A 16325-nucleotide genomic window follows, 5' to 3' on the forward strand; every position below is an offset into this window, starting at 1 on the left:
GTTTCTTTTCATTTTGTTTGTGTGTTTTTTAATAGAATGTTTCAAACATATTAAAAGTATACTGAACCTGTTGTTTCAACATTTATCAACATTTAGCTGGTTTTTTGTTTTTTTAAGGTATGTTTTTTGTTGTTGTTTTTTAAATATATTGTATTGATTTTTTACAGAGAGGAAGGGGAAGGGATAGAGAGCTAGAAACATTGATGAGAGAGAAACATCGATCCGCTGCCTCCTGCACACCCCCTACTAGGGATGTGCCTGCAACCAAGGTGCATGCCCTTGACTGGAATCGAACCTGGGACCCTTCAGTCTGCAGGCCGGCACTCTATCCACTGAGCCAAACCAGCTAGGACTAGTTTTTTGTTTTTAAATCTCCAGCTTCCCCACCTTGAACTATTTGAAACAATTCAAATTCTGGGATTGTATCTCTACCCCATCAGGATCTTTAAAAAATTACTAGTAAGTACACTTAAAAATTTTAACAATAAGTGAATATCAATAACTTTTGTCATATCAGAGATACTTTTAAACAACAGTTGTTTTGTTAATCAGGCTCCTCCTACTGCATTTGGTTGATGTATCTTTTCATGCTCTTTTAATCTGTAAGTTCTCCCTTCATTTTTTTTTCTTGCAACTTATTTGGGAAAGAAACCAGGCCACTGTTCCAGGAGTTTCCCACTTCATAAACTTAGCTGCTTGCATCCCCTGTTTCTTTAGCACGTGTTTTTCCTGTAAACTGGAGTTCTGTATTGACCAGATTGTGGTTAAATTTCTTTTGGTAACAACACTTACCAGTGTGTGTCCATCAGGAGGCACCATGTATCTGGCTGTCCCTCTGTGTGTGATGCAAAGAGCCATCAGAGGGTTCACATGTGGCAACCTCATCTGTCATCATACATTTCCCCTCAGCTTTCAGCTGCCATTGCGATTATTACCTAGATTTATTTTTTCATTATAGTTGTGACTGGAGGCCCGATGCACAAAATTCGTGCAAGAGTAGGCCTTCCGACGAAACCGGTTTGGCTCAGTGGATAGAGGGTCGGCCTGTGGACTGAAAGGTCCCAGGTTCGATTCCGGTAAAGGGCATGTACCTGGGTTGCGGGCACATCCCCTGTAGGAGATGTGCAGGAGGCGGCTGATCGATGTTTCTCTCTCATCGATGTTTCTAACTATCTCTCTCCCTTCCTCTCTGTAAAAAAATCAATAAAATATATTTTAAAAAAATAAAGAGTAGGCCTTCCTTCCAGCTGCCAGCACTGGCTTCCCTCCGGCCGCCAGCATGCACCCGGGACCCAGGCTTCCCTCCAACCACCAGCAGGCACCCAGGACTCAGGCTTCCCTCTGGCCGCTGGCAGGCACCCATACCCTGCTTTCCTTACAGCCCAGCTATGACATCTGGTCTAATTAGCATATTATGCTTTTATTATTATAGATATGCTCAATGCTGCCATTTTTCTTCATTTATTGGCTGTAATTCTTCTAAAAAAAACTTGCCTTCAGTAACTATATGGTTACTCTGAGGTATAATTTACACAGGGAAGACAGGATAAATTCAATTTTTGGATTGATGAGTTGGCACTCTAGCCATCTCCAGAAATGACCAGAGACAGAGAGGGAAAATCACTACATTCCAAGCTACACAGAGGGCAGGCAAGGAGTTGGCCCTGATAGAGCTAACATATGGGTCAGGAGACAGACAATAAACAACTAAGCAAATAGGACGATTGCATACAGCAAAAAGGGGAGGCAGCCGAGTGTAGTAGGAAGGTGGGCTCTGCAGTGAGATTGCCTCGGTTTGAATCCCAGCTCCTTTTATTAACTATAGCCCTTCACAAGTGGCCTCACCCTCTGTACCTCAGTTTCTTCATTTGTAAAATGAGGACGATAATAGATCCTTTCCTCAAAGGGTTGTTGCAATGTTGGAGGAGGTAAGACTGGTAAACCATGTGAAATAGTACTTGGCCCGTAGGAGGCACTCTAGAGATGCTAGCTGTGAGATACTGAGTGTGAGGAAATAAAGGGCATGACCTGACCTTGGAGAAGATGGTCGAGAAAGTGAGAAGGAGCCAGAAGAAGGCCTTGCAGGGAGGGAGCATCCATCACAAAGGTGAGAACAAAGTTCCTCGGCTTGTTGACAGATTAGTAGGAGGGTAGTGTGACTGCTTTAAGAAAGTAAAGGTGGAGGGTGGGAGGAACACCTGAAAGGATTAGAGAAATTCCCAAAGTTCATAAGAGCCTGAACCAGTTCCTCTTACCAACAGTTAAAAGTGATTAAGCACACCCTGGTCAGATAGCTCATTGGTTAGAGCATTTTCCTGATGCACCAAGATTGCAAGTTCAGTCCCCAGTCAGGGCACATACTAGCAGCAACCAGTGAATGCATAAATAGGTATAACAACAAATCGATATTCTCTATCTCTCCCTCTAGCTCTCTTTCTCAAAATCAATACATTAAAAAGAAGAAGTAATAGGGTGGTGTGGCTAGAGCAGAGTAATCCAAGAGGAAGGCATGAGATGAGGTGACATGGAGTGCTTATACACATGAACTCCCAAGACTGGTGTGATCCCCACTTAACAGATAAGAAAGTAAGGCCCGGAGTGGAACAGTTAAGTCACTTGGTGCAAGGTTATACAGCTAATAAGTGACAGCAAACTCAATCCAGTTTGCCCATTCCCATATGCTCTGCTGTCTCTAAAAGATGTTGAAAACTCACCATAGCTGGTTTGGCTCAGTGAATAGAGCATCAGCCTGTGGACTGAAGGGTCCCAGGTTCGATTCCAGTCAAGGGCATATGCCAGGTTGCGGGCTCGATCCCCAGTGGGGGGCATGCAGGAGGCAGCCTATCAATGATTCTCTCTCATCATTAATGTTTCTATTTCTCCCTCCCTCTCCCTTCCTCTCTGAAATAAAAAAAAAAATATATTATTTTTAAAAGAGAGATGTTGAAAACTCCCTACATGCAAATTCTGGTTATTCCATCCCCCTCTTCCTGAGTCCTGCTTGCTCTGAACTCAGTGGGGGGCAGTTCTGGGCAAGTCTAACCCCTGCAACCAAGGGTTTGGCCACCCACGTGCACACCCTGGTCCCTCAGCCTCCAGACTTCTGACAAGCCTCAGATATCCCTTCTCCCAGTCCTCTTCTGGGGCCTCCTCCATCTTTGCAGAGCCAAAGCCAGCCACACCCACTCTGAGCTCTGCAGAGGCAAGTCAAGCCAAGGTAACTCCACAGGCTGGCTCCCTCTCTCCTCTCCCTACATACATGCTCATCCCTACATGTATGCACGCAGCAAGCCAGCCCACCTGTCGGATGACTCTACAAAACTCAGGGAGTGTGAGAGGATCTGAAGGTGCCCTACACCTGCAGCAGGGCCCAGCTGAAGTGAAGGTAAAAGTCTGCAGTCTTACTTCTCTAGTTTTGGTGACAGACCAGGGAGGGTGTGACCAGACAGACGAGTTCTGCTCCCTGCCCAATTTAGGAAAAAAACAGTCATCCTGGTCCCTTTACAAAGTGGCTACGAAACAGGATCTCTTGTTCACAGGGATGGGTGTGGGTTGGGACTTGTGTGGGTTTTGTGGTACTTCAAATGCAAGAGTGTCTGACTGGCCTTCTTTGAAGACCTGATAGCGCAATTCTGGGGTCCCTTCAGCCTCCTGATGCAACCCTGGCCTCCTGGCTCAAATGTCACGATGAGCTCTGAGTGGAAACCCTCAGGGATGGGCAAAGATGCTCTCCTTGCCACTAGCCAGGCTCTGGAGGGCACATATCCAGACCCCATGCTCTTGGGACACAGGGTAGAGTATAGGGGGACATCCTTGCACCCGTAGGCCACAAGGCTGGGGTTCTCAAGTGAGCCCTGCACTGCTAAGCCACAGCTGGGCTGAACCAGGTAGCCAGGAGGACATGCCAGAGCCCCTGATAAAATACGTCATTTTGACCTTGGGTGCTTGCACAGGCTCAGGAGGGATGTTTTCACCTTGTTGTCTCTGTTGCTTTGCTGCCTGACGGGGAAAGTGATCTGTGAAGCTTTTGTCCTCTTTAGTTGGACTTCAGACCGCAGATGGGTTGGGGAGTTGGAAAGTCCTCCCTCAGAAGGGAAATTGAATCTGCACAAGTGAGATAAGAAAGGAGTCCCCATGGCCCCCAAAAATCAGGCTGTCAGGAATCAAGGCCAAGGAGGCAGTGAGGAAAAGTGGTCTGTAAGCCCATGGGCATCCTCCCTCAGACATCTCCCGTGAGTAGCCAAGAGGTTGGAAAGGAATATTTAGTGCAGTGTTGTTGGTCGAGCAAAAGATTAAAAAGCAACCTAAGTATCCAACCATAGGTTCTGGCTGATTAAATCCCAGGTCCTCACATGATGGAATAGTAACTGGTTATTTAAAGTGAGGTGAGCCCTGGCTGGTGTGGCTAAGTTGGTTGGGTGTCATCCCATGCACCAAAAGGTCATCAGTTTGATTCCGGTCAGGGCACATGCCTAGGTTGTAGGTTCATCTCCAGTCAGGGTGCCTACAGGAGGCAGCCAGTCAATATTTCTCTTTCATATCAGTGATTCTCTCTCCCTCCCTCTTCCTCCCTCTCCCTTCCCCTCTCTCTAAAAGTCAATAAAAACATTTAGTGGAAGGAAGGAAGGGAGGGAGGGAAGGAGGGAGATGAATCTGTTAATTAATGCCAAGAGGGCAGGGTGTGGGGGAGGGGGCAGGATGGTATCTGAGGTTAAGTGTGCTGTTCTTTTTATGTCCATCTATACTACTAAAAGGGTAATATGCTAATGAGACCGGGTCGGCCAGCCATCTTCTGGACATCTGACTTCCTTCCGGACAAAGCCATGGTGGTGGGGGCCGAGGCAGAGGCCATTAGGGACAATCAGGCCAGCAGGGGAGGGCAGTTGGGGGGCAACCAGGCTGGCAGGGGAGGTCAGTTGGGGATGAGATCAAGCTGGCAAGGGCAGGCAGTTAGGGGTGATCAGGCAGGCAGAGGCAATTGGGGGCGAGATCAGGCTGGCAGGGGAAACCAGTTGGGGGCAAGATCAGGCCGGCAGGGGAGGTCAGTTAGAGGCAATCAGGCAGGCAAGCAGAGGCAGTTAGGGGCAATCAGGCAGGCAGGTGAGCAGTCAGGAGTCAGCGTGAAATTTCAACAGCTTAACCAACTATAATTCAACAAAGAAATATCTGCTCAACACAGACACATGCCTGAGAGACCCACACATTGAAACATCTAAAAGTGGGCAACTGGGATTAAACAGGGAGTCAAGAAGAGAGGAAAGCACAGACAGCCCTGCAGCTGAGAGCTTGTGGCTTGGCTGGGAGAAGGGAGAAACCCGCAGTAGCAGGCACTTCTTTCAGCCAGGAGGAACAGAGAGCTGCAGTGGGGAGAGTGGGACAAGGGGCAGCCCAGCAAGACGAGCAGTGAGGGAGTGCAGTTTCTGAGTCATCAGACACCTGACAGAGAATGGGGTTCTGCCATACAGCTCTCCACTGTCTGCCGGCAGTGGTATTTCAGGCAAAGCAACGGAACCACAGAGCCCTGCTGCCACTTGGACTCGCATAACTTGCCTCCCTTTGCCCTTGGAGTCAGTCCAAGAGCTATTGCAGTAGAACCGGTTTCCCTATGTGAGTAGTCCTAGGAAGCGTGCTTGGGGCAGAACCCCACAGAGGTCAGAGGCCACCATTACTGTGAAGGCAAAACAAACCCCACCCCCAAGCAGTAAGGCTGTACTGTCATATGGAAGCTATGGAGGTTCGAGACTGGGAGATCACATAGCTAAAAAAATATTGTGATTCAGCGCCATCTACTAGAAAATAGTAGAAAGACCTCTCCATAGAAAGCTGCATGCCTAGACAAAGGAGAAGAGCAAACATCATGAATAACCATGGTAATGAGGATGGTCAGAAAGAAAATGGAAAAATCCCCAGAAAGCAAGCTGGAACACATGGAAATATGTTATATAAATGACAGAGATATTAAGATTGCAGTTCTGAAAATACTCAAGGAGATGTGAGAAAATACTGACAGGCAAATAAGTGTACTAAGAAAATAAATTAATGGACAAAGCAAGTACTTTACCAAAAAGATTGAAACTTTTAAAAAGAACCAATCAGAAATCCTGGAAATGAAGCATGCAATTAAAGAGATTAAGAGAGAACTGTGCCAAACTGGTTTGGCTCAGTGGATGGAGCATCGGCCTGTGGACTGAAAGGTCCCGGGTTCCAGTCAAGGGCATGTGCCTTGGTTGTGGGCACATCCCCAGTAGGAGGTGTGCAGGAGGCAGCTGGTCGATGTTTCTCTCTCATCAATGTTTCTAATTCTCTATCCCTCTCCCTTCCTCTCTGTAAAAAATCAACAAAATATATTTTAAAAAAAGAAAAGAAAGGCTAACTGTTGGTAACATCTTTAAAAAAAAAAGTGAACTACTGAGCATAGAAAACAGAACCAACCAGATGGAGGAAAGAATTAGTGATTTCGAAGATATGAATCAAGAAATGATGCACAGGGAAGAAGAGAAAAACCTGATCATAAAGAAAGATGAAAAAGCTCTATGAGAACAATCAGAAACGCAATATTAGAATTAGAGGCATTGCGGGGGAGGAAGAGAGGAAGCATACAATGGAGAATCTATTAAAACAAATAGTGGATGAGAACTATGGAAAGAATTAGATGCTCAAATCCAAGAAGCCAACAGAACACCTAGTTACCTCAATCCAAAAAGGCCCTCTCCAAGGCACTTAGTATTGAAGCTGTCAAAAATTAATGACAGTCTAGCCAGCATGGCTCAGTGGTTGAGCACAATTCCCGGTCAGGGCACATGCCAGGGTTGTGGGCTCGATCCCCAGTGTGGAGCATGCAGGATGCAGCCAATCAATAATTCTCTCTTGTCATTGATGTTCCTATCTCTCCCTCTCCATTCCTCTCTGAAATCAATAAAAATATATATTTTTTAAAATAAATGACAAAGAAAAAATTCTCCAAACAGGGAAAAGAAGGAAGTGACCTACAAAGGAAAACCCATCAGAATTTCATCCAACTTCTCAGCAGAAACTCTACAAGCCAGAAGAGAATGAAACCAAATATTCAGACTCTGAAAGAAAGAAATTCCCAGCCATGAATAATATATCCAGCAAAATTATCCTTTAAATATGAAGGAGAAATAAAAACATTCCCAGACATACAGAAATTGAGGGATTTTATTACCAGAGAACCTAATTGCAAGAAATACTCAAGGGAGTTATTCTACCTGAAACAAATAACATAAGATCACAACACTATGAGTAAGATCACCAAAAAACTTACAGCATAAACATGGATAATTTGTGACAACAAAAAAAAAACATAAAAGAGGAGGGGGTAAAGGTCTATACTGGCAAAGGAGGATGAAGATCAGATTGCACTCAAAAGAAAAAAAAATTGTATATATGCAAGTTTATTTTGTATAAACCTAATGGTAACCACACACCAAAAAAAATCCCCAAACCAGGACACATAGCTTTAAAAAAAGAGGAAACAAAGGAAAGAAGAATGGAATACCACTAGGCAAACAGAAACACAAAGGAAAGGAAGCAATTGAGGCACAGAACAACCAGAAAACAAAAGATAAAATGGCTGTAGGAAATCATCATACATTAGTAATTACCCTAAATGTAAGTGGCCTGAATTCACCAATAAAGAGGCACAAAGTAGCAGAGTAGATACAAAACAAAACAAAACAAAACCATATGCTGCCCACATCCAAGCTGCAAAGACAAATGTAGGTTTAAACTAAAAGGGCAGGAAATGATTTTCCAAGCAAATAGCATCCACAGAAAAGCAGGTATAGCCATACTTACATCTGGCAAAATAGTTTTCAAGATAACAAGAGACAAAGATGGAACTTTATAATGATAAAGGGGACATTATATCAACAAAACATAATACTTCTATTAAGAATATGCACCCAACAAGGGAGCAGCAAAATATATAAAACATCTACTCATAGAACTAAAGGGAGAAACAAATCAAAACACAATCATAGTTGGGGGCCTTAATACTCCATTGACAGCTCTAGACAGATCAACCAAACAGAAAATCAGTGAAGAAATATCATCCTTAAACACTAGACCAAATGGACATAATTGACATTTACAGAACCTTTTATCCCAAAACATCAGATTATAGATTCTTCTCCAGTGCACATAGAACATTGTCAAGGGTAGACCATATATTGGGTTACAAAACTAGCATCAACAAATTCAAGAAGGTTAAAATTATACCAAGCATATTGTCTGATCACAGTGCCCTGAAGTTAGAAATCAGTTGCAAAAAGGAAGTAAGGAAACCCACAAATACATGGAGATTAAACAACATGCTACTAAAAAAATGACTGGTCAAACAGCAGTGTGGTGATTGCCAGAGAAAAAGGGGTGGAGGGAGAAAGTGGTCCTAATATAAGGTGACACAAGAAGATTTGACTGGATGGTGGGCACACAGTGCAATATACAGATCTCCCTCCACCCCTTTTCCTCTGGCAATCACCACATTGCTGTTTGTGTCCAGGAGTTTCAGTTTTATATCCCACATATGAGTGAAATAACTTAGTTCTTAGCTTTTACTGACTGACTTATTTCACTTAGCATAATGTTCTCAAGTGCCATCCATATTGTTGCAGATGGCACTATTTTGTCATTTCTTATGGCTGAGTACCATTATATATCTGTACCATATCTTCTTTATTGAGCCCTCAATCGCAGGACACTTTGGCTGTTTCCATGCCTTGGCCACCATGAATAATGCTGCAGTGAGCATAGGGGTGCATATATCTTTGCAGATACATGATTTTGAGTTTTTTGGGTATATACCAAGGAGAGGGATTGCTGGGTCATATGGAGTTCACTGTTTGTTATTTTAATCCTCACCTAAGGATATGTTTTTATTGATTTCAGGGAGAGAGAGAAACATCAGTCAGTTGCCTCCCATTCGTGTCCAACTAGGGATGGAACCCAGAACCTAGGTATGTTCCCTAACCAGAAATCAGACCTGCAACCCTTCAGTACATGGGACAACACTCTAACCAACTGAACTACACCAGCCAGGGCTCAACTGTGTTTAAATGTAGTTTCATTTCTTACTGCCTGTGTGACCTTCTCTGCTTCAGTATACTTCTCTCTAAAGCAGCGGTTCTCAACCTGTGGGTTGCAACCCCTTTGGGGGTCGAACGACCCTTTCACAGGAGTCGCCTAAGACCATCGGAAAACACATATATAATTACTTTTTTTTTTTTGATTAATCACTATGCATTAATTATGTTCAATTTGTAACAATGAAATTGGGGGTCACCACAACATGAGGAACTGTATTAAAGGGTCGCAGCATTAGGAAGGTTGAGAACCACTGCTCTAAAGTGTGATGGGCTGATCAGGATTACCAGCAACAGAACCAGCTCAAGCATGATAAAGCAGAGAGGGGCTGTGCTGGCTTATGTGCTTGACAAGACTGGGAGACAGAGCAAGATTTAAGCAAGGCTCTGTGCCAAGACTCAGGCACCCTCATCAGGAATCTATCACCTGCCTCCTTTTCTGCATTAATGTCATTCTCAAGCCATCTCCTACTTCATGGGGACAAAGATGGCCCACTCCGCCTCACAGCTCCAGCTATTGGTCTCCCCAGCTCAGCAGCCACAGTGAAATAGAAGTTTCCTCCAGTAGTTTCAGAAACAGTTCCAGAATTGATGCCTACTGTGTCTAATTGACCCCACTTTAGGGCACATGGCAGTGGCACATGGCAGTCGTATGCCAGTCATGTCCAGAAGGAGAGGAGTTTCTGACTGGCCAGGCCTAGGTCACATGCTCTTACCTGGAGCCAAGCAGTGGGGTCAAGCCCTACCCAGAGCCCACAGACCTGTTCTCAGGAGCCAGGGATGTGGAAGCTGGGTAGACAACAGCAGGTGTGCACTGCCTGGAGCCGTGCTGCTGCCCTCCTCTATTTCTACCCAGCCTACCATATCTACGAGCTCTATTAGACATTTGTGTTCTTGTCATTCCACACCTGATACCATTCTTCTCTGACTGTCAGAACAAGCTGCCAAATGTCAGCTCTGACCTTCATGCTGCTGAGGGGCAATGTGTCTACCAGGTGCCAGAGCACACCCTCGGGTCACCTTTGGAGAACTCCTTAGTAGCCATGTCCTGGGCTCCAGCCACCAAGTCCACCAGATCTTTTTGTCTGGTGGCCCTGAAAGTTCCCTGGGCTCCAAAGGACTCAGGAGAGTCACAGAGGACTGGCTCAATGGGGGCATGAGAGCTTCCAAGCCAAATCATCTGAACTGAGCTCCCACAGCTCCTTCCTCCGGCTCAGAGCCCTCCTGCCTGCTCTCCAGCCTCAATGGAGAATGTCAACCCAGTCCAAGACCCTCCAACCCAGCCCAAGGCTCTCCCCGCCTGCAGCCAGGAATGCCATAATTCCTGTGCCAGCCTGGTCTGGGGGAGTCACAGGCTGTTAGTTCTGCATTTATTTCAAGGTTCTGGATTTTGTGGGGGTTTTGTTTGTTTTTTTGTTTTTTTTTTAAGTAGGTCACCTGCTCCTCTTCCAGCTGTCATTGAAATTCTTGGGAACAAAGCAGATACTATCCTTTGATCCTAAGGATATCTCCTTTTTTTTTTTTTTTTTTAATCCTCATGGAGGATATTTTTCCATTGATTTTTTTTTTTTCTTTTTTAGAGAGAGGGAGAGAGAGAGAGAAACACATTGATTGGTTGCCTCTTGCACACACCTTGACCAGGGCCCCGGCCCGGGGAGGAGCTTGCAACCTAGGTACGTGCGCTTGATGGAAATCAAACCTGGGGCCCTTTAGTCCCTAGTCCAACACTCTATCCACTAAGCCAAACCAGAGGACTGGCTCAATGGGGGCATGAGAGCTTCCAAGCCAAGTACTCTGAACTGAGCTCCCACAGCTCAGTTCTGCCTTTCTGGCCCCAGTACTGCTAAGGAGGGCCGAGCCAGTCCATGGAGAACACTGGCTGATTTGAGGCCTGTGTCAGGGAGAAGGGAGAGGAAGGAGAAAAGGGGCGTGGAGATGAAATCAAGCAGCCAGTCAGACAGACCCCTGTGTTGGGCCCTGTCGTCTACTCAGCCTCTAAAATAGGCCACCATGGTTTAAATTGTGCCAGGGAAGCCTACCCAATGTCACCAGGCAGCGGGCATGTGTGCAGGTGGTCCAGAGCCTTTCTGAGTAACAAAGTTTCTCTTCCTAGGGGGTGGCCAGAGACCTACGACATGAATACCTCAGAGCCCAAGCCTGAGCAGGACAGCATGCCCTCCGGGGGCCGGCCCCCCTACCGCAGCAATGCTCCCTGGCAGTGGAGTGGACCCGCCTCCCACAACTCTCTACCAGCCTCCAAGTGGGCCACTCCTGCTACCCCCGGCCACCCTCAGCCCCTGAGCCGGCCCCCGAAGCAGACCCCCATGGTCCCCTTTCGGGAGTCCCAGCCCCTGCACAGCAAGAGGTAAGGACCCCCAAGGGCATCGACTCCTGTCCCCATCTCCCTCCTGTCCTTTTCTCTCTCCTTCCTTTTCTTTCCAGTCCCTTCTCAGTCTTCCTCCTTTCCTTCTTGTCCTTTGCCTTCCTCCCTCCTCCCTTCATTCATTCATGCCTTCCTCCCTCCCTCTGTCCCTGCCTCCCTTTCCTTCAACTTATAATCTGAGCCCGTTGTGTGAGGGCCTAGTGCTGACAGCTCAGTGTCTGAGGTGGAAATTCGCCATACTATGTATGGTTAAAACTGTGTGTTTTAAAAGGTCAAGGGACTGATAAGCACAGAGTATGGCGAACCTGACACACGTGTCAGAGGTGACACCCGAACTCACTTTTTGGGTTGATTTTTCTTTGTTAAATGGCATTTAAATATATAAAATAAATATCAAAAATATAAGTGTTTGTTTTACTATGGTTTCAAATATCAAAACATTTCTATATGCGACACGGCACCAGAGTTAAGTTAGGGTTTTTCAAAATGCTGACACGCCGAGCTCAAAAGGTTCGCCATCACTGGCCTAGGATGTGATAACTTCCTGGGGGAGGCAGGGAAGTGAGAAGGGGAGCAGCCCACATGTGTATAGATATCGCCACCATTCTAGTTCAAAGAGTTTATTGTGATGACATATACCTTACAGATAAATTCTTTTGAATATATTATATATTAAAAGATAAAGGGAGTTTTTCAAGAAATGGAGGGATCTAAGCTGCAGAGAAGCATGTTGTCCCAGGAGTGGGCTAGAACAGTCCTATCAGGCCCATGTCAGGGCCACAGTGGCTGAGGGCGTGGGAGGCCAAAGTGGGAGAGGGGGAGGGGAGGGCAGGAGTATCCCCAGCTTCCTGCTGCCCTTTGCTCAGCAGCCCTGTCCACCCCCAGGGGATGATAGCAGATAAAGCAGATGAGATGTGGTTGGGCCTGAGTGAAAGGTGTGTCTGTCCCTCCTCTGTGAGGGCAAGGGTATCTTCCTCTCTCACCCACCTTCTTCCCTCTTGTCTGTTCCAGGCCTGTTAGCTTCCCAGAAACCCCTTACACAGCATCACCAGCAGGGGTCGACAAAGCCCCTCCCTACCGACAACCTTCTGGGAGCTTCTCCACCCCAGGCTCGGCCACCTATGCAAGATACAAGCCATCCCCAGAAAGGTCAGAATCTCCACTCTTTTCAAATTAAGGAATCTGGTGAAACCTGGGGATCCTTCTTTCCCAGGAAATGCACATACCCTGTAAGTCCAAGGCCACTTTATGGGGTTTCTGGCACCCTGCAGGTCATCAGAGGGTTGGTTGTGCCTGAGCAGGACTCGTGCTGGCTTATCTTGCAGCAGAATATTGGTTGCCACTTTCTTGATACCTGTATCACTTGTTTGAGCAAGACCATTCACCTTCCAGCATGGCCATATATTTACCTCTCCAGCCCCACTCCCAAGACCAGGCCACCTGCATTACCCAGTTTTCATAGCCCCTCAGGCTTCAGTCCTGTCCCCTTGGATCCTTCCCCAGACTGAGGGATTATCCCAACTCCTCCATGGCTCCTGTGCCCCCAGGATAAACCCAGCTACCTTCAGCTCCAGTGCCCTGTGCACTTCCTCCTCTGGGGACCCAGGAACTCTCACCATTCTCTTGTCACAGACCTGAGCCATGGGCCTCATTCTGGATGTCTCCCTTTGTCCTCACCTTTACTGTGGTCTTCAGCCTTCTGCGCATATCTGCCCCTACCCCTCCTCCTGTCCCCACTGCCCCGCCCTGCACACCTCCCTGAGCCCCCAGCTCCACTTCCACTTCCTCTGGTTCATCCTCCACTCAGCAGCCAGGGGAAATCTTTCTATATCTGGCTACATATGTCCCCTGCTCCCAGGTGTCTTAGATCCCTAGGACACAGGCTCAGTGCCTCCCTTTGGCCCCCATGACCCTACCTGTCTCTCCAGCCTTCTGTAGTGCCACATGTCATCGTCACTGGTCACTTCCAGTTTCTTAGGTAGGCTGTTTGCATTTCAGTTCTCATGTTCTTACCTCTGCCTGGTTAATTCCTCACACTCTTTACCCTCACATCTCACCCCTTTCCTGCCCACCTGAGCACTGGTGCTCCTCCTCCAGGAAGTCTTTCCTGAACCTCCCCTAGCACTAGGGGCTACCACTCTGCCCCTCAGTTCCCTGACCTTGAGCATTCTCTATTCTATTAGCCCAATTGAGAGAGAGGGAGAGGGAGAGGGAGAGAGAGAGAGAGAGAGAGAGAGAGAGAGAGAGAGAGAGAGAGAGCATATTCATGCTTTTTAAGAGCTAAGACCTTCCCAGTTTATCTGCATGATTATCATGCAGCACAGATCTGGCACATGGTAAGATTCTTGGTATGTTTGATGAAAGGAAGGAGTGAGTTAGTGATTGTCTTTATATAAGACCACCTACCATAAGACCAAGGATCAGTCCACTAAGCTAGTGGGTCTCCATTTTTAGTGTGCCTCAGAATCACCCAGAAGGAGGGCTTGTTAAAATACAAGTTACTGGGCCTCTCCCTCTAGTTTCCAACTTGGTGGGTCTGGAGTAGAATGTGCCATACCAATGCTGCTGGTCCAGGAAAAACACTTTGAGAGCTGCTGAACTAAACCATTGTTTGTTTGTAAGCCTCTGCTATAAAATTGGGGAAAACATACTCTTTCATCTTCTAGTAGTTACCATTCAACTTTCATTCAGCAAAGGGTCCCAAGAGCTTTCTGTGTGCCAGGTGCAGGGAGAACTATTTGAAATACTTATCAGAGGCTCTTGTTTCAGTACTGCTGACTGTGATGGAGAGAGGGTCTTAGAACCAATGTGCACTCTGATGCACACTCAAATAGACTCAAGGAGAGTACAGTCCATCCCCAAAGTTCTAGGTTGTCTGTCTGGAGGAAGTGACATTTGAATGGGGCTTTGAAAGATTAGTAAGAGGTTGCCACAGAAAGGAGGGAGTAAGCAGAATGGTATGGAACACAGGAGGCATGGAGAGGAGTCGTGCGTGGGGGTGATGCTACTGATGACTCCAGAGAGCTTGTTGTTTTTTCAAAGGCTCAGTGTCCCCACTTCATTATTATTATTTTTAAACTTTTTATTGGAAATAATAACAATTCACAGAAAGTTGAGAAGAAATGCACAGGGAATTCCTCCACCTAGCCTCCCCCAGTGTTAACATCCTGCTAACTAGGATATAATATTAAACCAAGACATTGGTCAATCCCTAGAGGTTCTTCAGAATTTACGCCCTCAGCATGCATGAAAACAAGTTTTTATTTCTCTGGGATAAATGCCCAAGAATACAGTTGCTTGCCAATATAAGGAAGCAACCTAAATGTCAGTCGACAGATGAATGAGTAAAGGAAATGTGGCATATATATACACAATGGAATATTATTCAGCAATGAAAAAGGCTATTCGGACATTTGCAACAGTGTGAATGAGCCTGGAGGGCATTATGCTAAATGAATTAAATCAGACATATGCTGTATGGTATCACTTCTATGCAGAATCTTAAAAAGATTCGAACTCAAAAACAATAGAATGGTGGTTGCCTAAAGGTGGGGGAAATGGGGAGATTTTACTCAAAGGGTACAGAGTTTCAGTTATGAGATTAATAGGTTCTGAGATGGACAGTATGGTGGCTATAGTTAACCAATTAACTGCCACGCATCCAAAACGGAAGGTCCTCCACTTGTGTCTATAGATGCTTATGGGAGGCAAATGGTTAATAACTCTGTATTATACACTTGAAATATGCTGAGAGAATAGATCTTAAGCATTCTCACCCAAAAAAGGTAACTACATGAGATGATAAATGTGTTAATTAACTTGATTATGGGAATCATTTCGCAATTCATACATATATCAACTCATATTGTACACTTTAAATATATTACAGTTTTGTTAGTCATACTTCAAAGCTGGGGAGAGATGTTTCTGAGAGTGCTCCTTGCTCAGCAAATTGAGAACAGCATTAATTCAGTGAATGGGTGAATGACTATTCTGTATTGCACGTAGAAAAGTGTTTAGAACAAAATACAATTGCTTTATTGTGTGGTATGTCCATTTTTAGTTTTAAAAGGAACTGCCAAACTATTTTCCAGAGTGGCTGTACTATTTTACATCCCCCCTGGCAGGGCATGAGTGCTCCAGTTTCTCCTCCTCCTCAACACCATTTGGTGTCATCACTGTTTTTTGTTTTAACCATTCTAATAGGTGTGTAATGATATCTCACTGTGGTCTTAATTTGCATTTCTCTAATGGCTAATGATGTTGAACACACTTTCATTGCTTATTTGCCAATTATATCTCTTCAGTGAAATGTCTTTTGCCCATTTTCTAATTGGATTTGATGCTTTTTCAATGTGGGAGAATTCTTTCTACAATCTAGATACAAGTCCTTTGTCAGATACGTGATTTACAAATATTTCCTCCCAGTCTCTTTATTTTTTAATTAAATCTTTATTGTTCAGATTATTACAGTTGTTCCTCTATTTTCCCCCCATAGCTCCCCTCCACCAGGTTCCCACTCCACCCTCTGCCCTTACCCCCCCAACGTCTTTATCCATAGGTGTATGATTTTTGTCCAGTCTCTTCCCGCACCCCCACACCCCTTTCCCCCGAGAATTGTCAGTCCACTCCCTTTCTATGCCCATGATTCTATTATATTCACCAGTTCATTCTGTTCATCAGATTATGTATTCCCTTCATTTTTAAATTCACTTGTTGATAGATGTGTATTTGTTGTTCATAATTTGTATCTTTACCTTTTTCTTCTTCTTCCTCTTCTTACAGGATACCTTTCGGCATTTCATATAATACTGGTTTGGTGGTGATGAACTCCTTTA

General features: G+C 45.4%; 1 protein-coding gene across 1 annotated transcript in view; it reads left to right on the plus strand.

The window, feature by feature from the left end:
* The window catches only part of SIPA1L3 (signal induced proliferation associated 1 like 3), a gene marked incomplete at its 5' end in the record, with an annotated part of 148841 nt that overhangs the window by 61077 nt on the left and 71439 nt on the right, over positions 1–16325 (plus strand). The window contains 2 exons of the mRNA XM_081106713.1: positions 11218–11469; positions 12499–12636. Coding sequence (XP_080962839.1) covers positions 11218–11469; positions 12499–12636 — 390 coding nt within the window. The remainder of the gene's footprint in view (positions 1–11217; positions 11470–12498; positions 12637–16325) is intronic.

Source organism: Myotis nattereri (assembly GCF_964212035.1).
Source record: "Myotis nattereri genome assembly, chromosome: 15".
Classification (NCBI taxonomy): domain Eukaryota; kingdom Metazoa; phylum Chordata; class Mammalia; order Chiroptera; family Vespertilionidae; genus Myotis; species Myotis nattereri.